Source organism: Myxocyprinus asiaticus, chromosome 43 (assembly GCF_019703515.2).
Source record: "Myxocyprinus asiaticus isolate MX2 ecotype Aquarium Trade chromosome 43, UBuf_Myxa_2, whole genome shotgun sequence".
Classification (NCBI taxonomy): Eukaryota; Metazoa; Chordata; class Actinopteri; order Cypriniformes; family Catostomidae; genus Myxocyprinus; species Myxocyprinus asiaticus.
The window spans coordinates 3,567,017-3,592,946 of NC_059386.1; the positions used below are offsets into that span (position 1 = coordinate 3,567,017).

General features: G+C 36.6%; 1 protein-coding gene across 2 annotated transcripts; it reads right to left on the reverse strand.

Moving 5' to 3' along the window:
- Positions 1 to 2,480: 2,480 nt before the first annotated feature.
- Positions 2,481 to 24,758, reverse strand: hmgcs1 (3-hydroxy-3-methylglutaryl-CoA synthase 1 (soluble)). Of its 2 annotated transcripts, none has more exons than XM_051685017.1 (10): positions 24,624 to 24,758; positions 20,432 to 20,889; positions 19,041 to 19,166; positions 17,648 to 17,812; positions 14,035 to 14,203; positions 12,614 to 12,784; positions 12,398 to 12,504; positions 8,863 to 8,988; positions 5,666 to 5,823; positions 2,481 to 4,097 (listed from the first exon to the last, which is right to left on the reverse strand). In XM_051685017.1, the coding sequence occupies exons 2-10, from the start codon at positions 20,877 to 20,879 to the stop codon at positions 4,008 to 4,010; spliced, it is 1,560 nt and encodes a 519-aa protein (XP_051540977.1). In that variant the 5' UTR covers positions 20,880 to 20,889; positions 24,624 to 24,758; the 3' UTR covers positions 2,481 to 4,007. The 2 variants fall into 2 exon arrangements, with proteins under 2 accessions (XP_051540977.1, XP_051540976.1); XM_051685016.1 differs by lacking the exon at positions 24,624 to 24,758 and adding an exon at positions 22,415 to 24,540.
- Between the last annotated feature and the right edge of the window lie 1,172 nt (positions 24,759 to 25,930).

The following is a 25,930-nucleotide window of genomic DNA, read 5'->3' on the forward strand; positions in this document are numbered from 1 at the left end:
TAACATTTTAAAGCTGAACGAGAATAAAACAGACATCATCCTGTTTGGCTTGAATAACAACAGTGTATGTGATTTTGACCTAGACTCTCTCTCACGTTATAGGACTGTGTGCATTAGGAATTTGGGTGTTCTGTTTGACAGCAACCTTAAATTTGATAAGCAGATAAGCACTGTGGTAAAATCATGTTTTTATCATCTTCATTTGTTAACTAAGGTTAAGCCATTCTTGTCATTAAGCAAGTTTGAAACAGTGATCCATGCTTTTGTTACTTCTCACCTGGATTACTGTAACTCGTTTTACATTGGTGCCCCTCATTCATCTATTTCACACCTTCAGCTTGTTCAAAACGCTGCGGCTAGGCTCCTTAAGGGGAAACACAAATTTGAGCACATCACACTGGTCTTGATTTCATTGCACTGGCTTCCTGTTAAATTTAGAATTGATTTAAAATTTGTATTGTTTGTATTTAAATCTCTCCATAACCAGGCGCCACAGTACTTATCTGACTTTCTGCACCCGTACACTTCATCGAGATCTCTTAGATCTGGTGAATCTGAATTGCTTTGTGTTTCCAGGTCTAAACTTACGAATAGTGGTGATCGTGCCTTTGCTGTTGTTGGACCTAAGCTATGCAACAGTCTTCCAGCACATATTAGAACTGCCTCAACTATCTCGGCATTTAAAACTAAAGTTAAAATGTATCTATTTTCCTTGGCTTTTAACATTCCTTGACCTTTTTCTTTTTATCTTTGTAAGTTTACTGTTTATTGTTATTACAAGTCTTGATTGTTGTCTTTTTATATATTGTGCAGCACTTTGGTCAACCTCAGTTGTTTTTAAATGTGCTATATAAATAAACATTGATTGATTGTTTCACTTATACATTGTGTGCTATTACATTATGTACTTTTATTACATTGAGTTGCTACAGTGAGTTCATAATGTAATTGTGATGAGGAGGAGGGCGTGGTCGGACCGAGAGGATGCATGCCTGGCGTTGAGTTGCCCCAATCAGTGGGAAAGAGAGATGAGGAGCCGGGGGGGGGGGAGAGAGAGACGCATGCAGCAGCCTTGACACCAGTGTGTGTGTGTGTGATTGTTATGCTGAAAAGCAGTTTTATGTCATGTTGTGTTTAATTAAAAGTGCTTTTCAGCATAACAATCACACACATAAAAGACTGCTTTGTGCGTGTCTCTCTGGCATCCCCAACTCCTCCTCCTAGGTTATTACATTAAGAGAAATGTATGCGTATAAGACTACATTTTGAACTCAAATATTTTCATAAAAATCAAATCATTTTGTGATTGTGACCTGCTCCATCATTTTGAGCTTTATGCACTGAATTAAAGAAAGTCTTAGCTTTCTGATTATGTAATTATGCAAAACTTGCTTTTGAGGAAAAGGACTCTAAAGATTCCAACCACTACGGCTTCTGTTCTATTTACAGTATTTACAACTTACAGTGCATTCAGAAAGTATTCAGACCCCTTCATTTTTTTCACATTTTGTTTTGTTGCAGCCTTATGCTATCAATCTACACTCCATACCCCATAATGACAAAGCAAAAAACACTTTTGATAACTTTGCAAATTTATTAAAAAGAAAAAATGGAAATATCACATTGACATAAATATTCAGACCTTTTACTATGACACTTGAAATTTAGCTCAGTTGCATCCTATTTCTCTGGATCATCTTTGAGATGTTTCTACACTTTGATTGGAGTCCACCTGTGGCAAAAACCAAGTCATGAGGTCAAAGGAACTGCCTGAAGAGCTCAGAGACAAGATTGTGTCGAGGCACAGATCTGGGGAAGGCTACAAAACAATTTCGGCTGCATTGAAGGTTCCCAAGAGCACAGCGGCCTCCATAATTCTTAAATGGAAGAAGTTTGGAACAGCCAGGTCTCTTCCTAGAGTTGGCCACCCGGTCAAACTGAGCAATCGGGGAGAAGGGCCTTGGTAAGAGAGGTGACCAAGAGCCCGATGGTCACTCTGGTTGAGCTCCAGAGATCATGTGTGAAGATGGGAGAAACTTGCAGAAGGACAACAATCACTGTAACACTCCACCGATCTGAGCTTTATGGCAGAGTGGCCAGACGGAAGCCTCTCAGTGCAAGAAAGGTGTGCAAACTTGTTGCATCATACCCAAAAAGACTTGCGGCTGTAATCGCTTCCAAAGGTGCTTCAACTTAGTACTGAGTTAAGGGTCTAAATACTTGTCCATGTGATATTTCAGTTTTTTCTTTTTAATAAGTAATAAAAATAAAAATAAATCTGGTTTTTGCTTTGTTATTATGGGGTATGAAGTGTAGATTGATGTGAAAAAAATAATAAAAACATTTTAAGCATTTTTGCATAAGTCTGCAACATAAAATGTGAAAAAAAAAAAAAAAAAAAAAAAAAAAACTGAATGCATTGTATGCATTTAAGGGTTAACACAGTCACAGAACAAATGAATAAACAGATACACCACGACTTTAGCAAATTACCATTTAATTCTCAGTTCATATATTATTCGATTCCCACAAACAATGGTGTGATGTATTGCCTATACAGCTTATTTTCTAAAAGTTACACCTGATAGGATACCATTTTTTTTTCAATCAACAAATATAAATAATTTTAAAGTTAGTACTGTACATTCCTCACCAATATTTGGTATTATTAACTGATATCAGGGAATCTTCTTGTAAACATTTGCTGTTTCATGCTATAAACTTAGTCAATCTGTCCCGCATGAGAAGGAAATATATATACATAGCTTTCAGAATAAACCCTTTGTGTTTTGTACATGCTTATAATAAAGCTTCTTAAAGTTGATGGATTTGCAGTTGGACCAGAAGCGCTCTATTGTTTTTCAGATGTCAACATAGACATAGATGTGATTGAGGTTCTAGAGAATATGCTTTGACCAACTAGCTGTTGAATCGACACTTGCTTTAAGCCCTTTGACATGAAGGAAGTTGTAGTATGACTAATTTCTTTTCTGTCGTACTTCAAATTTGAAATTGACAGGAAGGCAATTAACTGTTAATCAACACTATATGTTGCTACAATAACAAAGAAAATGTGGATGAAATACCTTCAGCAAACATGACAATCTGATGGTGGTCTCCCTCACTTTAATCACTAAAACAGTCTGTTGTTCAAAAGATGTTACCAGAGCAACTGATCAACACATTCAACTCATCATTTAATAGTTTTAATGTCTTTCCACTAAAATAACACTCAAGTAATTATCCACTAGCAATAATCAATGACTCATTACTTTCTAATCATCCTTATTTCACTGGAGATAAATGCTAATCATTCACTTATACAAGTCAGTTTATTAGCAACTAAACAATCGTTCCTGTAGAATTAAAAACCTATAAAACTTATAAAGTTTATGGCTCATTAATATGAAATCCAGGCACACTTCCCTGACAAGGTCATGTTGATAAGACTACAAAAGGTGTTTTATAACAGAAGGACTTAACAAAAACAGAGGTATTCTGACAGCTGGTGGGGGACATAATAATACAGATGTGAGAAGCGTGAAAACAGCAGCTTTTAGATCAATTAAAAACAGGCAGGGATACATGTCATTTTAAGGCATCAATGTTACGATGCCCGAACCCTCTTGTTCTTGGTGATTCTAAAACTTCTGCTTTAAAAAGTTTGCATTATCTTAATGCTAACAAAAGACAACATGGAGCTTGTGAAATGCCAACAGGCAGATTATTGAACTTGAAGCTATTAAACAACTTAGGATATCTGCATAGAGAAATCTGGGCAGCAAACAGAGAAACATTTCCATGTACTAACACTTCATTTCCAAAATCTCCCTCTGCCATCTTAAACAGTGGTGGTCAAACAAATCCAGTCCTGGAACATTTAAAAAGCGTTTGTGTTTCAGATCATTCAACGATATGTCTTTAGCAACAGTTGTGGGGCCCTTTTTTTGCTTGTTTCTTTTACAGATCATGTGACCTGTCATTATGTGCACCTCAAAGAGGTCAACTTAATGATCCCCGTTACTAATGACGACCACCTCAGGGCCAGCTGTGGTAGTAGGGATACGAGGAATCTTCTTCAGAGGGCTGGGAATATGCTGAGACAGACAGAACACAAATATTATTTTGCATTGTTCTTCTAAAGAAAAATCAGTTTACTGCAGTAAAAAAGGCTAGAAACATTACTTTATGCAAGTACACAAATGCTTGGCCAACGCATTGCAAGCGAGCCATCCTACATAATGAACATACTAAACTTGCGTTTTTAAAACTCAAGGGGGCGATAGAGTTACCTTCAAATATCTGTGCCATTAAATCAGATGTGATACTATTCAGGTAGCTAACTATGAACATGTCAACAGTTAACTAACTTGATTAGCAAGTTTCTCTCAGCCATGACAATAATTGACATGGAAGAGAAAACTGACAAAAGAAGAAGACCGGCATGCTTATGCCTGCTACAGCAACCCTTGCGGCAACACTGAGAAAGCAATGCATATTTGTGTTGTGTTCCGAATTGCAGTCTGACAAACAGGGTCGGCGCCTGGGGGCCTCACACACACACACGCTCACGCTACCACAGCAAAATAACCATAGAAAACAAAGTTCCGCTGCTCATCGTGACCGCATTACCACCTCGGGTGTGCATTATGTTTCAATAATTCAATGGTCCGTCGTCAACTATTCCTTACATTTTAAGTGAAGTTGCCTTGTTTTATTTAGGTTGATAAATGGATAGAATTTCATGCACTCAAAGAAACAAAATCATAACAAAATTCCATCAAATTGAATTAAGTTTGAAAAAAATGTAATTAATAAAATGTAAATATATTGAGGTTTTATTCATTTAATTTTGTTATGAAATTGAAATGTGTAAATCTTAAATATAGGCAATTTTTTGGAGTGTGCGCTCCAGAGGATCATTTGATTAGACATTTATTTAGACAAACATTTTTAGATTTCACTTTGTTTATTTTTGGCATATTTTAAAAAGTGTTGATATGCCACGATTTCAGACACATGTATTTCAGTCAAGGGATAAAGAAGCGTCTTCTGGCTGCAGCCTCTGCTTCACAACAACAGGAAGTGAACATAAACCATGTGCTCTGCTTTAGGAGGTGTTTAGGTTAGTGTGGTTTGCAAGCCTCAATCCAGATTTTATTCAATGGAATGTTATAGTTCTCTCATTAGTAATTTTAATTACTGTTCATTTTTTAATTCACATTTGCCTCATGCTTATTTTTAAATAAGTCATTATTAGGAAAGTGAGAAAATGAGCATACAAATTGTAACTGTCAAAGCTTTTTCATTTTAACAGATTTTTTCTTTAATTTTATTTCGAATGTTTGGTGATGTTTCAGTTGAGCTTATACATGTGCATATCTATCAAAGCCATGACTCTTGCTGCATTTCAGATGACAAAGGTATTAGGGGGTAAAAAACTTCATTTTGAGAAGCATTACTTCTTAGGATTAAGTGACAAATCTGTGCCCCCTTCAACATTTCAAATGCCTCCTTGGGTAAATTATCCTGTCTCCGACTCCGCAGACAGACACATTTCGAAATTCATCAACACACCAAATCGAGCTTGCATAGAGTATGTTTCGGCTTGTTTATTTTCATTAGGGCAATGTAATATATTTGATTGAATTTTAATTCATTTTACCTCAGTTGCAATGCTGGAATTGACCAGTCCTGCCTCCAGAGGTCCGTCATCATTCATTGAGCGTCTGGCATACTGCCTACGATGCTTTTCATCCACCCGAGTGAGGTACCACGTTCCTGGGAACAGCTCATCAACAAAGCTTTGTGGGATGTAGTTTGCTGTAGAAATACAATAACCATTTTATAGACTGCCAAGGCAGATTTCCATCAACAGGTACGAATCCCTTGAATTGTGAGTTTTTTTTTTTTTTTTTTGGATTACTTTCTAGTGCACAAATGTCTTAAATGAGACAAAAAACATCTGCTGATTTGAATTAGAATATATGGAGGATTTGGCTTTCTGAGCTATCAAGCACCCCCTTGAAGAAGAAAACTTTGTATCTCCAAGACAACAGTGGCTAACAATTAGGGATGGGACAATATGGTTCTCACGATTCGGTTCGATATACGATATGAACTTCACGATTCAATATAACAACACTTAAATGACAAAATATTACAGAAAATGGTTTATTTTCTAAAAAAAAAAAAAAAAAAAAAAAAAAAAAAAAGTGAGCAGAATGCTCATCATAATTTCTCATCAAAATAAAGTTCTTTAATACACAATACAAATGCTTAATTAGTTGCTCATATACTTTTCTCTATAAGAAAAGATCACAAACAAATAAGCTTTCAAAAAAAGTGGGCTACATTCGGGCTGATCAGGTGCAGAACAAGCAATAGAACGGAACAGAACATGTCCTGAAAAAAGTAAGTGAAAGTGTATATTTATATTTTAATAATGTGTCATCATTATTATAATCAAAATATAACTTTGTAAAAATAAATTCTACATTATATTAATTACTATTATATCATGAAATTGTATATATAATAATGATATGAGCGATCACTGTTTGAAATAATGTGTAAAATAAGTAATAACATTGAGTTTACATTCATTTGTATAAGGTACGCTAAAAAAGTTACCGTCACTTTAAGAGTTCAATGAACGGCTCACAGTGCTCCAGTTCAGCAAACATTAACGAGAATCGCTCAGTTTCTTTAGCGCATCCATGCTGTGTGAGATTACAAATAAATATTTCTTTTTACTTTTTTATCTGAGTGTAAAGAACAAAAAGGATATTAATAGGGACGCTGAAAATCTTTGGCCAAAAATGCTATTTTTGGTTTTCAGCCGAAAGAGAAAAAAAGCTGAAAATCTTGGCCAAAATCTGAACAAAAACTGTTACTTTAAAATCAAGTAACAGAGACACTGACATGAAGAAAATGCAGCGTTTTATGTGAAAATATGTAAACAGCAGCTTATGTTTAAATATATATTGATAGTAACAAGATTGTGCTTATAATTGAGATGTGCATCTGTACAGTGTGTGTGTGTGTGTGTGTGTGTGCCTACACACGAACGAGCACAAAAACACTCAAAGGAGATTATGAAAGCACACTGTGGAGAAATTCAAAATGCAAACCCACATTCTGTTGGTGTTTGCACTAACTAGTTGCCTATTAAAGTCTACATTCCCAAAAGTAATGAAGCGACTGCTCTCTTGAATATCAGCGCATTAATAAAGAGTGTTTTCCCGTGTGTATTCAGAGGCTGTTAGCTTGAGCCACCATCACATATCATGGCAAAATATCCCCACCTACTCTTCGAGCCGAGCCGCACTCTAAAGTCTAAGTCCACCCACTTTGCATCCGCCGCTCGCGGTCTCGCACAAATGGAATGGAAAATGCTTTTGTAAAGAAAGCGTGAATTTTTTCAGTTTTTGTTCAGATTTTCTGCTTTTTTTTTTTTTTTTTTTTGCAGCCGAAATTCGGTGCATCCCTAGTCTTTACACTTTTCATCTTTGCACCAGGGAAACTCGGTTCCAGAAACGTTTTTTTGTTTGGTATTTGTACACAATGATGACTCTAAGACATTATAGATATTACAGTTTTATCTTCTGTTAATGCCTGATCTTCTGTAAAGCTGCTTTGAAACGATGTGTGTTGTGAAAGGCGCTATACAAATAAAAATGATAGTCACAGATAAACTAAGTTTATTTTATCTCACAACAATATTGACAATATGGATGATGGACAGATACAAGATAAACTTGCTTTTGTCCTTTGTTGTGTATTCATCAGTACTTTATTAGCACTTTGTAGGGTAAATATTTGCTTATGTTAGGCAAAACTCAGATTATATATAGGCTTATATACAGTATATACTAATATATATATATATATATATATATATATATATATATATATATATATATATATATATATATATATATATATATATATATAGTATATACATACATAAAAGATAGATAGACAGACAGATATATATATATATATATATATATATATATATATATCTATCTATCTATCTGTCTGTACTATATACATATACATATATATATATGTATGTATATACATATATATATATATATATATATTCCAAATGCTAATAAAAATAAAATATATAAATTCAGTATATAAAGCATTTTTGGTTTTGGTTTTTGGCCCGGTGTCTCCAGAATTTTCAGTTTCAGCCCCCCCCACCCCAAAAAAAAAGTTTCATTTTGGTACATCACTAGATATTAAGACACATTATTCAATGAAAGTGGAGTCGCCTCATCTTTGATGTACACACATTACATGGAGGAAATGATCCGTTTTAATCTCAATCACGTTTCATCAAAACAAGGCGATTTTCCAGGTATTCCAGTTTTTAAATTTCTAAAAGGTAAATTCAAGCACTTAAAGGACATCGTGTGAACCCTGTAAATGGTGTAGAAAAAAGCACAGTAGGAGTAAAATCAAGTGATAGATTGTGATGTTTGATGGGTCATTTCATTTATGATCACATGGACAGAAAACAATGTTGCAAATTTCAAAATATCGAGTTGCCACGATATGGTTCGTAATTTTTTAGGTTCACGAAATTCGATACATTGTCCAACCCTACAGACAATATTTGCAATTTTGGTCTGTTTCTCACACAAAACAGTTTCATACGTTAGAAAACTTGGAATATAGCACGAGTCATATGGACTAATTTTATGTTCCTTGGTGCTTGACAGCCCTAGTTATTCACTTTCGTTGGAAAAAGCAGCTTGGACATTTAGCTACCTCTAGCCTTGTACAAGAAATGCAACTGTAACAGGCAAAAATCAATGAAAGACAGACAGAACAAAAACATTTGAATACCTAAATGATGGGTTTCTTCTCTGAGCTTCATGATCTCAGCAAATACAGTGGGTGAAACTTTCTTTCTGGAGTCCAATCTGGCCTGTAGGTCGCACAGGCTGGATACCATCTTATCCAATGCAGAGCCTAAGAAATAGTCATGTCAATTAGCACAACTGTCTGTGAATCAAACTGGAGTTATCCTGTAGATAGTTAAGACTTACTGCTGGGCAGTATGACGGTTTTTACCCTAAACACTATTCTTTCACTTATTGGACAGTTATTGAAAAACTTTTGATTAAACCATATTGAATAAAATTGAAAATGACAAATAAGTATTTTGCCTCAAAGTACATTTGATAATTTCAGGGATTTTTTTAGCTACATTCATTTGCAAAATCAAAATGACCCTTTATCACAGGGTGCCTTTAGCCCCATTGTACCCTATGCATTTACATACACTACATACATACATTCATATAATGTATATCTGTGCTTTTAAAATTACGACACCAAAGAGAAAACCTATAGCATACTGCAAACTGTGTCGCAGACGGGCATGTAGACAGAATCACTGATTTTAATGGGAGCCATTTTTTTAATGCATTGCAGATGCTGCGTAACTGTAGGTTGTTTATGAATTCAACTCGTGTGCAGTCACAGGCGTGTGTATATATTGGCAGTTTTACAGTGGCCTTGAAAGTGGATCATTTATCATATTTATGATTTATTACAGTTTTGTTTTTAACTCAAATGTTACAAAATCTGAAGATATTTTTGCACTGATGCCAGACTTATCGTTAATTTGTTATTAATAATCTTATCTTTTGGCTTGTTTTCATCAATTAAAGAATCAAATAAGACAAAGTACTATTCATTTTAAAGTATTTAATTCACTGGATTATCATAAATAGACATTACTACATTACTATGTAGTATTTAAAATAAAAAATAAAATACATTTAAAATATATATGTTAGGTTGAATTTTTAACAAAAATGGCTCATACAATGATATAAGACAGGGGTTTTCAAAGTCTTAGACAGTGAGGACCCCCTCTGACAAAAAAGATGTTTTCTTTTTTTTTTTTTTTTTTCTCCCCAATTTGGAATGCCCAATTCCCAATGCGCTCTAAGTCCTCGTGGTGGCGCAGTGACTTGCCTCACTCCGGATGGCGGAGGACGAATCTCAGTTGCCTCCGTGTCTGAGACCATCAATCTGCACATCTTATCACGTGGCTTGTTGAGCGCGTTACCGCAGAGACATAGCATGTGTTGAGGCTTCACGCCATCCACCGTGGCATCCACGTACAACTCACCACACGCCCCACCGAGAGCGAGAACCACATTATAGTGACCACGAGGAAGTTACCCCATGTGACTCTACCCACCCTAGCAACCGGGCCAATTTGGTTGCTTAGGAGACCTGGCTGGAGTCACTCAGCATGCCCTGGATTTGAACTCGTGACTCCAGGGATGGTAGTCAGCGTCTTTTACCACTGAGCTACCCAGGCCCCCCAAAACAATGCAAATTAATACATGTATATTATGCTGCAGTTCCTAACAAATTTACCAGCCAAATTGCAAGTAGGCCAACTCCATTTTAATCCTGTAACTCGTGCAAAAGCGCTTCCACAGAGGGAGAATATTTTTATGAATTAAACGTGGCAGCGCTATGGTCTAAGCTGAAACCATGTGCCTTTTAAGATTATTATTATTAATAATTACTGCTGTCAGTTGATTAAAATGTTTAATCTCATGATTTTTCAGTTAATCGTGATTAATCGCAGATTTTTTAAAGTGCTAAAAACTTCATTTCCTATCAAAATGCATTTAGTGCCTTCTTAGAAAAGAATATGTAAGAATAATGTTTTATTAAAGGAATATTCCAGGTTCAATACAAATTAAGCTTGATCAACAGCATTTCTGGCACAATGTTGATTACAACAAAAATTAACTTCGATGTGTCCCTCAAAAAAAAAAAAAAAAAAAAAAAAAAGTACAAATCTGGGTTACAGTGAGACACTTCTGTAAACGTTAAAATACTGTTTTAAAAGTATAGCTACAAGACAAAACAATGTGCATGTTAACTTGATTTTAGTGGGATAAAAATCGCTTGCTAACCTTTTGTGTTAAGTTATATCCAATTTTACAGCTTTGTTGCCATGACGACGTAATGCCGTAAACACTAAAACCCCAAAACGACGGTAAAAAAATTATTTAAACAACATTACTGCTCAAATAACACGTGTTTCAACAGAAGAATTCATGTAAGTGCTTTTATAAAATTATAAGCTTCACATTTTTGTGTTTAAACTCTCCAAAAATTGGCCCCATTCACTTTCATTGTAAGTGTCTCACTGTAACCTCTATTTTTGCTTTTTTTTTTTTTAAGAAAAGGAGAAACGATTCGAAATACATTTTTGTGGTAATCAGCATTATGGCACAAATGCTGTCGATTGATTTTAACCTAAACTGAACCCAGAACATTTCCAAAACAAAGCCTTCCACAGAATAGAGAGAGAAATGCACTAAAACAGAGGTTGACAAATTGAAATATCTAGTCCCCATAGTTTGCGTAGTTTGGGCATTAAATCTCTTAAACTCTCATCCTCCACATTAGTAACACTTCACTAAAGCAATCATGAAGCCATATTTACTTGATTTGCCACTTTGAACTCCACATGATAGGCACTTGCAGAGAACGCCTTGTTTTGCTTTCAGCGCCGGCACCGTCTATGTAATGTTACCTTATCTGAACTATCTGAAACTGCGACGCCAGGAAAATGCTGATGCTTCACTCCAGCAGGTCGTGTGAATGTGGCTTATCACAAGTCCAATCTGGGTTTGTTTTGTACAAAAAATTACGGTTAAGATGTCCTTTCTCAATCATTTGATCATTGACATGGAGATGCTGTTGTGTGTATATTTGTGGTGTGTGCGTCAGCGTAATGACCCTGGACACAGCGCAATGGTTCCGCCCTATTTCAACAAGTGTTCAGCCCTCACACGGAGCTGAATACACATGTCAGAATCTAATGTGAAAATTGTTAAATGCATTTAATTGCAATTAAGAAAGAATTCACACGTTAAACATTTTAAATTACTTGCATGCGTTAACGTGTTAATTTTGACAGCTCTACTAATAATTTAACTTCTTTTTATAATATATATCTATTGTATTTATTTATTTATCATTTTTAGTTTGTGAATTTATCATTATTCTCCACCACCCCTGACATGATCATGCACCACCAAGTTTGAAAACCACTGGTCTAAGCGGACACCATGTGTCTTTTATTATTATTTATTATAATGTTATTTCTCTTTAAATACATTTTTATTGTATTTATTTTTCATTTCAGTTTGTTCCCATTTAAAATCTTATATCAGCTGTTTTCAAATTGGGGGGCATGCCTCCCCAGGGGCCACGTGATTAGGTCAGGGGAGGTGTGCTCCCCAGTGCCCAGAGAATGATATAAGATTTTGGTCATACTGCCCACCCCAAGCCATGATATAATGAGACACAGTTTACATGTGTGCATGTAAGTACGGACCAGGTGTAGCGTCTTGTGTGACTCTGATGGAGTACAGCGTAGCAGCAAAGCCTGAGCCGTAAGAAAACACACCAATTCTCTGTCCTGCCAGCTGCTGTGGTGTGTGTCTTTAGAATAAAACACAAAATTACTTGTGCATCACATTCGATGTTATCATGGTTTGAATCATGGTAATTTACACTGGTGGAAATAAGATGAGACATGAAGAACACTGACTGTGCGAGCACTGATGCCAAACAGCCGTACACTGATGGTGTGTACATGTTGCCATTCTGATTTGATAAGAGTAAAGACGCCTTTGTTTTCTGCTCAAACAGTTCTGAGCTGGCTTTCATAAAGACCTTCTCCACATCTCTGTCGAAATAAGTGTCCTCAACCTTCACATCCCTTAAAAAAAGAAAAGAAAAAAAGTTTTAAATGACAAGGGCCATATGATTTCCATGATGCAGCAAACGTGGACAGAATCTTACAAATTAAAAAGTAAAATGTACTAAAAATACGCAAATTTGAGATAAAATGCCAATTTGAAAATGAATCAGATTCAAATCGGTTCAAATTATTAAACTGCAAAAGGATGCAAATTAATTAAATGAATATATAGTTTGCATGCTCTACGCACTTCTGAATGAACGAGTGGCACCACTACTTCAACTACTTCATGTTTATACAGGAATTCAAAAAGTCTTCACTTAGTTTTCCACCAAAATAAAAGCTTGATTAAACTGAATGCATGAAATTAAAGACATTACGACAGAAATATATTACTAGGCTACTGTATAGAAAAAGGTAATATTAAATGTAGTAGAACATTTATGTAATTAAACATTAAACTTTTTATTAACATTACTTAGCAAATATCACACAAGCAAGAGTGTATTAAATATCGGCATGCTGTAATTCAGCTGTAGCAGTTTTGTGTCACAGGTTATAAATGTGTTTTTTTTTTTTCATCAAATGTGTGAAACTGTGTTGTGCAGCACTTTATTTGACCAAAAATAACTGTAATGTTTTGTTGCAAATTACTTATTTTCATTTGATTAAACTGTATGAATTCATTTGATTAGGCACCCTTGAGATGATAAATTGTAATTAAAACAGAAAAAAATAAAATGGAAACACAGAATTTGGAAAAAAATAAATAAAATGGAATTCAGAAAAAAATAAAAAAAAAAAAATCAAACGGACTTCATAGGGGCCTAAATGACTATTTACTGCTGTCACTAATCAGTCATCTAGATATAAAATAACTTTTGTATACAAAATAGCTTTTAAGATTTTCAGCAATTAACAACTTGGAAAATGATGGACTACTTTTATGGTGCTTTGTTTAACCTTTCTGGAGCTTGACAGACATCATCAGATGTGTGTGAATACGTTTCAGAATATTTCTTTTGTGTTCCATGGATGAAAGAAAGTTAGGAACAACACGAGGTCAGTAAATAATGACAACATTTTCCTTTTTGGTTGAGCTATCAGGGCCATGTGTCATTTATAAAAATGTATTGTTTGTTAAATGTGACCGCTGAGTGAAATTTAAAGCATGCCTGTGTAATCTGGGATAACACTGTCTGCAGTTTAAAGCTCAATTGGTGGTACTCTTATCAAAAAGCATGTGCCATGAAAAGGAGGATATTAACCTGAAAGCTTCCAGTCCGCTAAAGGGGCCGTTCTCTGTGTTTGGACTGGGATGAGAGAGGAAATCATTGAGCATTAGACGAGCCAGAGACTTCTGCACCAGTTTGCAGTAAGGAGAGTGGAACACCATAAAGCCAAAGTCTTCAAGACTAAAACGCCTTTCGAGACCCTCTGTAACACAAGAGAAGTCCTTTACAAAAGCACACAACATTATAAAACACTAATAATCAAACACTATGACAGACAGGATATGTATAGTTCCATAGACGAGCATTCATTTAACGTTAATCTAGTTGTGCTTTGCTCTGTTGGGATGTGAATGTATGAATCCTGAAGATAAAAGATGGAACCGAAAGGTCACTATTTCCAGGAGATAGCCCTTTGCTATAGCTCTTAAACCTCATTTAAATTAGTACAGATTCCAACCTGAAGCATTGACACAAGAGTTTGGTTTGGCCATGTCTGTACAGTAATGATGTTTCATTCGTGAACGAATCAGTCTTTTTAAACTAATCATTCTTGTTCACCTCCATACACTGACTCATATTTTTCATTCACTGATGTCTCTCCCTCTGTGGATGCTGCTTTCATGCCTGTAAAGACTGACTATAGCTCGAGCCAATAGCATTCGAGTGCTGGCTGTGAAGGAGCATATCATTGGTTCGACCCGCTGAACGAATACGCCCCTTCACTGAACTAGTCGGTCATTTGAGTATGAACGAGATGAGAGGTGGTCCGTGAAAACACTGAATATACTAGTAAATTCATTCGCGAATGACTCGTGAACGAAGATCTGCGGTGTCGTTCGTTCGTTCAGTTTGGCATGCGAGTCAATCGCGTTAAACAAGAAGTTACGGGTGAAATGCACTTAAGACAAGTTTATAGGTATACACAAAACATAATCCCCAATTTATGAATGTTAAAATGAAGACGTACAGTAAAAATGACATGAGTTATGGATGGAAATGTTGTGCTTTGATGCACAGTGATATTTAGGCTTTTCTTAAATTTTCTTTGTCTTGGTAATAATTAAGCCCAGAATTTGACAAAATATAGGGAAAATAAGACCTGCCATTTGTGGTGAAAACGGTTATGGTGTTTAAACTCTGTTTTTAAAAGTGTCTTCGTACTTCTGTAGACATGCAAATTCCCATTTATCTTCCTTAATTGCGCTTTTAAAGACAGACTTTAGTGTGAGCCAATAACATTCAAGAGTGGGCTGTGAAGGAGTATATCACTGGTTAGACCCACTGAACGAATACGTTCCTTCACTGAAATAGTTGGTCATTTCATTCATGATGTGAAAATCCTGATTATTGGTAAACTCGTTCGTGACTGATATGAATGAATCAGTCATCATGAATGCTGACCAGTTAAATGAGGGGAGATTCTGCATCTCGTTCAACAAGAAAAGGGGTCGGATGAATTATGAATAAAAGTGAGTGATGACCACACATTACAATGACATACGGATGTTATTGAACTCATAATTATTTTTAGGCTAGTATTGTTGTCCTTTTTTGGGATAGCTTGATAAAAAGTCATGCTCAGCAGTTCACAATATGATAGATCTGCTTTGTGGTAATTTGTTAGCAAATGCTTATGATGCTTTAACACTCTGCAGTGCTGAAGCATCTTTGTAGAATTTTAATAAAGGACAATTAGACTTGTTGAATGCTTTCAGTTCAATGCAATTACTTAAAAGATGGCCATTTGGCACCACCTGCAGCCGCAAAGGCGTAACTTGAAGATCTGGTCAGTGAATGAATCAATAAAACAAATCTGAACAAATCTTTTTGCTGAACATAATCAAAAGAATTGAGTCACTAAAATGAATCAAAATTACCACCACTACTGAATGAAATGAAATGAATGAATGTTGCATTTATATAGTGCTTTTTCGGACACTACACTCACAGCGCATTACACAGTGAACAGGGGACAACCTGTCTCCTCAACCACCACCAGTGTGCAGCATCCACCTGGATGATGCGACAGTAGCCATAGTGCGCCAGTACGCTCACTCACTACTGTACAGCTTGAGTTGCCGTGACTGCCCCCTGCTGACGGGGCTCATTAAACATAAAGTTACATGCACTTCTAGCTTGAATTGCTCTAATGGTAGGAAAATATGTACTTTTATTACAGAATGTAAGTATGTGTGTGTATATATATATATTATACATACATACATACACACACACACACACACTTACACTCTGGCAGCCAAAAGTTTGGAATAATGTACAGATTTTGCTCTTATGGAAAGAAATTGGTACTTTTATTCACCAAAGTGGCATTCAGCTGATCACAATGTATAGTCAGGACACTAATAACATGAGAAATTACTATTACAATTTGAAAAACATTTTCAGAACTTCAAAGAGTTCTCATCAAAAAATCCTCCACGTGCAGCAATGACAGCTCTGCAGATCCTTGGCATTCTAGCTGACAGTTTGTCCAGATACTCAGGTGACATTTCACCCCACACTTCCTGTAGCACTTGCCATAGATGTGGCTGTCTTGTCGGGCACTTCTTACACACCTTACAGTCTAGCTGATCCCACAAAAGCTCAATGGGGTTAAGATCCAAAACACTCTTTTGCAATTATCTGTTGTCCAATGTCTGTTTCTTTGCCCACTCTAACCTTTTCTTTTTGTTTTTCTGTTTCAAAAGTGGCTTCTGTGCAATTCTTCCCATAAGGCCTGCACCCCTGAGTCTTCTCTTTACTGTTGTACATGAAACTGGTGTTGAGCGGGTAGAATTCAATGAAGCTGTCAGCTGAGGACATGTGAGGTGTCTATTTCTCAAACTAGAGAATCTGATGTACTTATCCTCTTGTTTAGTTGTACATCTGTCCTTCCACATCTCTTTCTGTCATTGTTAGAGCCAGTTGTCCTTTGTCTTTGAAGACTGTAGTGTTCACCTTTGTATGAAATCTTTTTTTGGCAATTTCAAGATTGAAAGCCTTGATTCCTCAAAACAATGATTGACTGATGAGTTTCTAGAGAAAGCTGTTTCTTTTTTGCCATTTTTGACCTAATATTGAGTTTAAGACATGCCAGTCTATTGCATACTGTGGCAACTCAAAAAAAAAAAAAAAAACACAAAGCCAATGTTAAGCTTTATTTAACGAACAAATTAGCTTTCAGCTGTGTTTGATATAATGGAAAGGGATTTTCTAGTACCAAATTAGCAATTTAGCATGATTACTCAAGTATAAGGTGTTGGAGTGATGGCTGCTGGAAATGGGGCCTGTCTAGATTTGATAAAAAAAAAAAAATGAATTTTTTCAAATAGTGATGGTGCTGTTTTTTTTTTTTTTGTTTTTTTTCATCTGTAATGTCATGACTATACTTTGTGATCAGTTGAATGCCACTTTGGTGAATTAAAGTAACAATTTCCTTCAGAAACAGCTAAATCTGTACATTATTCCAAATTTTTGGCCACCAGTGTATATATACTTAATCGCACTAAATTAGCATGTTAAATCAACAGTCCTACTTTTAATCTGTTAGATCACTGCAGTTTTAAAGCGCAAAGCCAAACACCCTAAAAAAAAAAAAAAAATTATTGATTTCTATTTTTGAGAGAATGTGGGTATATTTGCCAACCTCTCTGCCACTTGGCATGGATCTTGTTCCTGTAGACAGAGTAGCATCGATCTAATGCACTGAGGTAACACTGGATAGAGAGCTTGCCGTCCACCACTGGATACTCCGACACCATATCTGGCTTATAAAAATCATACGCATGCTGCATATGTGTTCCACGAAGCCCTGATAAAACATATTTATATTATGTTCTGAAATAAAAATAGAGCATATTTAGAGCATAAAAAGCCAATTACATGTTTTTACAATGCAAACAAAAGAGTAAATAAAACAGGACATAACCGTGTGGATTTGAACCTTTGCATCTCAGTGATAGCAAATCCTGTTTTGTAAGAACTCTCTCTACAAGTGTGGCAAAGGTCACTTAAGGCACTTTTCGACTGCACGTTACGGTTCGACTTGACTCTGCTCGCTTTATTTTTCTGAGCTTGCTTTTCCACTGCAGTTTAGTGCCGCCTCAACGTGGGTGGGATTATAGGCTGATCGTCATAGTTGCACCGCCTCTACTGCCGTGACATCATCTTAAACGTGACAAACATTACTGACCATAAACAATAACACGACCGCTAGCTGTTAGCTACTAGCTCATTGTGATGCATAAAGCAGTTGTTGCATGATGATTTTACACAAGTGTAACAGTTAAACTGGCCTGGTTGTTTTAGAAGCAAGCTTTCCAGTAGCTGGTCAACTAAAGAAAGTGAAGCTTTCGAGCAGAATATAGAGTTAACGTAACAAAACCTACCATCCTCCATCGTGGACTCCAACAACGCCGTGGCCGCGTGCAGGGCACTCTCCCTCCCACTGCTCACCGGTCTATTGCCATAGATAGCGTCCATTTGGTCGAACCACTTCCACTTTCTTCTGTTTGAACCACTCCGGCTGTTGTGGTCCTTGATGGTTCTGTAGTCACTTAAATTTTTTTTTTAACTTTTCCCTACACTGTTGGTAGGTCCGGTGGTAGCCGTGTGCGGCCAACAGCTGAGACATTTCCTGAAAGACTTTTTCGTTTCACGTGGTTTTGTTCGTCACTAATGAGAGGAGCACCTCGTTTATTGACCACGGCATGGTTTTGCGCACAGCCATTTCTTTTTACAATTCGAAAGTCGTGTGTACAAATGATATTGCTATCGCTGTAGCTAACTTTAAAACTAGCGGGTTGATGTCTCATGTCGCAAATCCAGTGACGCTTCTCTCTGACCAATCAGTGATTTGCAGGGTTTTGACGTCACATTTAGTATCGGCTCAGCTCGCTTGGAACCTCGACCGAGGTGGTACTAAAAAATGTACCAGGTACTATCCACAGTGGAAAACCCCCAAAAAGCGAGCAGAGTCGAGCTGTACCCTGCATTGGAAAAGCCCCATAAGGCAGGCTGTGTTATCACAGGCCACATACCTCTCTCAAAGGCCAAAGGGGCGTTCGGTCCGACTAACATGGCCACAGCTCCAGCCCCTCCTGTTGGCCTGGCGCTGCCTGTGGCATACACAGCAATATCACCAGTAACTACCAGGGCATAGCGACCTGTGGCAAAACATGCAAACATTAAATTAAAAATCGAGCACAAATATTTTACATATTTGACCCATTTCATTTTTTTAATGGATGTGTATGAAGTATGTGGGTAAATCTCACATGTTCAAGTCACATTTAACCCCAAAATCAAAAATCAGTTTTAATTAAAGGAATAGTTCCCCCCAAAATGAAAACTGTGTAAAAATTGACTCTCGTGTTGGTTCAAACCATGTGACTTTTTATGCGGAAACACATAATAATTTTTTTTTAAAATGTCACGATTGCGATTTCCATTAAGTTGCAGTTAAAACTTTTGAAGTTTAAAAAGCACCAAAATATGACATAAAAGTTGTCCAAATGACTTATCTGTCTTCTGAAGTCATACAATCACTTTGAATGATATACAGACCAAAATTTAAGTTGTTACTCACTCTCAAATCAAACTCATGTTCATGGAGCCCACATCAAATATAGCGACACATCAATAACATCAAACCTCATTGGTTCTTGTGACATGATGCAAGGTCACAAGATGTACAAGAACCAATGAGATTTGATGTTTTCAATGTAGCAGACTCATCTGATCTGACAGTGAATAACGACTTAAATTTTGTTCTGTTCATCATGCAAAGTGATTGTATGCCTTCAGAAGACTAGGAATATGACACATGAGTCACATGGACTACTTTTATGTCACTTTTGGGAGTTTTTTTAAGCTTTAACATGAGTCCCCATCAATTGCAATAAGACGAAAATCATTAATCCTGACATTTTAATAATAAATATCCTTTTGTGTTTTACAGGATAAAGTCATATGGGTTTGGAACAACAAGAGGGTGAGTAGATGATGACAGAATTTTCATTTTTGGATGAATAAATGCATTTTCAATATTTTTTTATGCATCACAGTAAAGAGAATTTGGGGGGAATGTGCTAATTGTCATGAAAATAATGTCAAATACTGTAATAAATGTAAACAATCTTAATGATCCTAAAAACAGGCTTAATTTTCTTTATGCTGAATAGAAATTATTTTTTATTTTGGGGTGAAATGTGACCCAAACATGTTTTTGACAGGTTTTGTAATGTCTCTTACATTTTGGAAACAAATCAATTCAAATCAAATCAAATCACTTTATTGTCACACAGCCATATACACAAGTGCAATGGTGTGTGAAATTCTTGGGTGCAGTTCCGATCAACATAGCAGTCGTGACAGTGATGAGACATACACCAATTCGGATTCCTAAGTGAGCTATGGCTGAGAAACCTACCATCCCAAGAGCTGGACTCCACCCAGTTAACAGCATTGAAGAGAGCTGCTGTTCCTCCGTAGCATGCGTTAGTGGTGTCCACTCCCTCCACGTCTGTGTTGCCCGACTCCTCAAACAGCTGCATCAGGACAGTCTTTACAGACTTTGACTTATCAATGATGGTCTCGGTGCCCACCTCCAGTCTCCCAACACTGTCGTACGACAGGCCGCTTCTCTCCATTAAGCTGTGCACGACTGTCAGGCACAGAGAGTTAATGTCCTCACGATCCGAGCAGAAGCCCATTCGTGCCTGCCCCAGCCCGATGGTGTATTTACCAGCTCCCACGCCATCAAACTCCTCCAGCTCTGATTGGTCCACATATTGAGAGGGCACGTACACCTCCATCGCAATGATTCCCACATCTTTAGGCCATGTGGCTTCACAACTTGTAGGGAGTGATCCAGGCATTCTGAATGGACTGAAATGAACATATACAATTCTTCATCTTGAAAACAAAAGTCTCAAATTGTCTAAATCGTCTTGAGCTGACATTTGCCAAAGTGAAGTACAGCTAGAATATTACTCAGTTTCACTGGAGTAACCTACCTGAGGTTCAGTGTCTTGTTCAAAGGTACATTAGTGAGTTAATCAGACACCCTTTTGATGAATTTAATGACTTACATTTCAGTCTGTTCATCATACAAAGTAATAATGTAAAAAAGATATCCTATTTAAACTGTAAATTATTCATACAACATGGTAGTGGTCCTAAAAATAACCCCCAATGGGGTGAGATGTTTTGTGAGATTCACACAAACAGAGCCTGATTTGACAAGTATCAAACATGACTGCAATGCATATGAGAAGTCCTTTGAACAAATGTATCTAAATGGCATCATTTGAGGAAAGAAGCAATTTGCAGCCATTGGGAAGTGAAAAGCCTGTAACCCACAGCAACTCTGCTCTCCTCTAATGAGATTAACCCTTTAACTGGGTAAAGGACATTACCTTTAACCTACATGCATACTGTTTGCCTTGTTCCAACAGACTTGTAAACAGTAAACAGACTTGACCACTTCATATAAAAAAAAAAAAATGTAAAAAAAAATCACTATTGTGTTTGCTCGTCTAATGTGTTGAATAACCTCGTTTATAAGAGCTATTGACAAATAAACAGATGTGAATGCATTTCACTAGCATGCGCTTTAGAATCAAACTTCACATTTACATTTATTCATTTGGCAGACGCTTTTATCCAAAGCGACTTACAAAAGAGGAAAACAAAAGCGAATCATCTTAAGGAGACAGTGGTATGAAAAGTGCCACACTACAAAGTTTCACTAGCATCAGAATAGTATTCAAAACAGATTAAAAGTGCAACAAGACATTTAAATTATTTTTTTTTTTTTTATTAATTACTGGTTAAGTGCTCATGGAAAAGATGTGCTTTAGTCGTTTTTTGAAGACAGAGAGTGAGTCAGCTTAAATCAATCTTAAAACACCGGCTTGTATGTTATAAACAGCTAACTTGTCTTTCGGTCTTTATTTTAGCTGACTATAATCAATATAAATTAGACTACAAAATACCGAAGTACTAAGTAATGTTTTTGTCTTTAATGTCTCCTGCTGTAATAGTCTTGTCTTTTAGTCACGTTCTGTTAAGACACAACATCCAGTAAAGCCAATATATTATAATTGAAATGTTCTAGTTTGTCACGTCGCATCGCTTACAGTGTAGTGAAAACAGCCTTCAATGCTTAACGTTCGTTATCTTAGCAGTCACTTTTTTTTTTTTTTTTTTTTTTTTTTTTTTTTTTTTGCGAATTAGAAACTAGTCATTACAAGTATAAACGTTAAATACATTTGTATTCTGTAAGGCGTGTTGTAATAAACACTGAAGAGAGAAAAGTGATGACCGCACCTACATGTGACACTTGCAGACTGCTCAAATGACATTCATCACTGCGAAATGTTTATTCAGATACACGAGATATTCTGCTTACCTTACAATCATATAGTAGTTTCTAGAGCTGACTGTTAGAAACAGTGACCTGTCCTGTTCGGAGAAGATATCATAAGGTCAGATGTTTGATGAGTGTGTAGTCGAGCAGTATTAGTGAACGGACCGCCTTCCGTTTACAGAGCTCTGCCAGAGCCCTGCTATCAAGAGGAGCATATAAGGTTAGCATCTTAGAGCTCCTTGGTTAGTATAGCAATGCATAGCGCGGTGGTCCCATAGATATTATGTGGGCGATACACTGGCGAGGAGACAAGAGGCCGTTTTGTAATGGATGTCTATGGATAAGATACTTCAGTGCGTGCTGATTAAACTGCTTTTGTGAGTGAACAGTTCATCACTTAATGAACTGACCGCTTGTCAACTACTCTTCAACATGTTGTACGCTAAACAATCCTTTTGGAATTAACTATGTGTGGAGTTTACTACGATTGCTGTTTTATAAGAGAAAACACGGACAATTTTGCGATAGGCACGTGACAGCTTACGGCTCTCCCCAATAATTTGTATGGTATCCGCAAAAGGTAATTTACTGTCGTAACACGCTGGTTGACCGTTACGCTCTATTCCTAAAGCTGTGTCCCAAATGACACACTATGCACTTACAAAATATACTATGCACTCAGCCATGTAGTGTATGTCTTTTCAAAGTGTAATATAGTCCCAAATGGAACACTTTTTTTTTTTTTTTTACTACACGGAAGCGTTCGCCGTTTAACAGCTGATGGAAATGACATTTCAAACCCAAGCGCTGTGTTGCCACTAGCTTTAGTGCGCTATCCACCCTCAGTTTAACACTTATATCTCAATATATATATAAAACATGCTGATACTTAAGAGTCGAGATGAAAGAAAAAAAAAGTCGACCTTTTTTTGTTTTTTTAAAGAGAGTGTGTGTGTGTATGACATGAAACGATGGTCCGAGGTTAGTAAAGTTGATATCATTAAGTTGTTATTACAGCCAACAACTGCACAAGTTGAGCCTGAAATTTATTTTTACTCCAGTACCAAGTAACACATAAATGGTTGTGTTGTCCTCTGGATCGCTCGTTTTGGCAGTTTTTACTTGGCGCCTCAAAACCAGAAATACAAAACAGGCAATTAGAATCATGACGATGCCCAGTGGTTGCACAGGAAAATTGTGGATAGAAGATCTCTGGCTCTGTGTCTCAATTCACACACGCCTACAACAGTACGTACTAAACACATGCATTTCAGTAGGTAAAAACATAGTACATGTCATAAAATTGCGTTGTTGCATACTGGTCGCATACTGATATCTTTATACAGATTAAATTTCTTAAAATGAATAAAATTATTAAATGTAAATAATAATCATTCTTTTTCAGGTCATTGCAATTAATTAAACATAATAATGTTTTTTTCACCCCAATTTGGAATGCCCAATTCCCAATGCGCTCTAAATCCTCCTGGTGGCGTAGTGACTCGCCTCAATCCGGTTTCGGAGGATGAATCTCAGTTGCCTCTGCCTCTGAGACCGTCAATCCGCGCATCTTATCAGTGGCTTGTTGAGGGCGTTACTGGAGACATAGCGCGTGTGGAGGCTTCACCCTATTCTCCGCGGCATTCCATGCACAACTCACCGCGCACCCCACCAAGAGCGAGAACCACACATTATAGCCACCATGTGGAGGTTACCCCATGTGACTCTACCCTCCCTAGCAACTGGGCCAATTTGATTGCTTAGGAGACCTGGCTTGAGTCACTCTGGATTCTATCTCACGACTCCAGGGGTGGTAGTCAGCGACTTTAGGATTTCTATTATCTTTAATGTTTATCTTACTCTTAGAAAGTGAGAGTAAACTGAAGGATCAGGTTTGAGTAAGTTACAGCAACAGCTTTCAGTTGCACATCCATATTAATGTCAGAGTATCTTTAACACAATTTAAGTCCAGTAAATTTTGTTTAATACAGAGTTTAGGCTTTCATATTTGATTTAAATTCAGAGCAGGTCACAGACTCACAGCTATGAAGTGAACATTGTGTTTCACTTTAATAGTTGTTAGTCATTGTTAGTTTCTTCACATTCAAAGTTCTTATACTATTTTTATTTTCCCAAGACAACTGAAATATGGAAAGTAATCCCACTGTGTAATTCACATTTTGATATTACATTAAATATATTTTACCTAGCATTAAATATATTGTTGAAACCCCTGTTAGATTTCACTTACCTGTTCAACTGAGTTCAGTTAGGTGATAGTCCCTTGTCACTAAATGACACGGCTGCTGAACGGTATTAAAGTCACATACTATTTATACATCGCCAGAGGACTATACCTGTGCAATGTGCGCTCCTGTTTCTTGAGCTCGTTTCACACGTCCAATCAGCACACAGATACAGTTCTGAAGGTTCTTTTCGTCCCGCCTCTTTGACATTCTCAGCTAATCAGTGGTCCAGAGAGGAGGGCCGATAGAAGAGGAGCTCATGGTGGTTCAATGGTGTGAGTGAATGACGGTATATGGTGAGAGAGCAGCAGCCAATCACAGCACACGTCTGATTTGCTCGCCATTTTTGCGCGAATCGGCAGGGAAGCCTAATGCCGTTCCCATGACTACAGGAGGGCGACCGTTCAAAATACATCATATCAGAGGATCTCAAGTTCACAGCAGAATGAAACAAGTTATTTTCCCAGTTATTTTGGTCAAACGGACGACCTTTGTTGATTTATTAAAACATTATTTTATGGTCTTATTATTACTAGTTATATGGCTAATGCAGAAACTTTCATTAATAAACTAACAAAGAAAAACACAAAGAAAACAGTATTTGGACCATTTAGCCACACTTGTAAATGTAAGAATGCATGGCCTTAGACACAATTTCAAACCAAGTGGTTCATCGCGTAATTAAAACGATATACCTTTTCAGAACTTTTCTTAGCCATTTTTAGTACTTTAGGAAACAGACAACTTTTAGAAAGGACCCTTCAAAACCATTTCATGCAGGGGGAAAAATCCTGAAAGATTTTAGAATTCTGACAACCTTCTGGCTTCTACAGGAATAACATTAAGTTCTAAAAATAAAAAAAAATAAGGTTGGGTTTCCTGATAACTTTTCAACTTCCTGTACACTTTTAGGATCATATTCACCAAGTACACGAACAAGTGTTTTGTCATTTATCTGTAATACATTTGTCATCAGGAGAGTGAGAAAATGACTACAAGAGTGGCAATTGTTTCTAAACATGTTTAGGCCACTATTTTTAATAACAAATATCATTGTTTGCATTACAGACACTATTATCTAACCACTGTAACCAGCGCCACATTAATATGCTGCCTTGTTTTGTCAGAATGCTGAAGATAAAAACAGCAAGTTCAAAATATGAAATAAAAAAATAAAATAAAAAAACACACAGAGGAACAGTCATTTTTCAGTTTTATTTGCTATAAAGACCAAAACAGGTAGATTTCATTAAACAATGCTTCAAATGGGGGTAGAAACCTAGTAATTGAAACATTGACAAAAGCTATGCAA

Coding starts and splice junctions, on each gene's coding strand:
- hmgcs1 (XM_051685016.1), bottom strand. Junction 12,505..12,613: donor TTGGCATCAGTGCTCGCACA/GTCAGTGTTCTT, acceptor TTTATTCTAAAG/ACACACACCACAGCAGCTGG. Junction 8,989..12,397: donor CACACAAGACGCTACACCTG/GTCCGTACTTAC, acceptor ACTATTTCTTAG/GCTCTGCATTGGATAAGATG.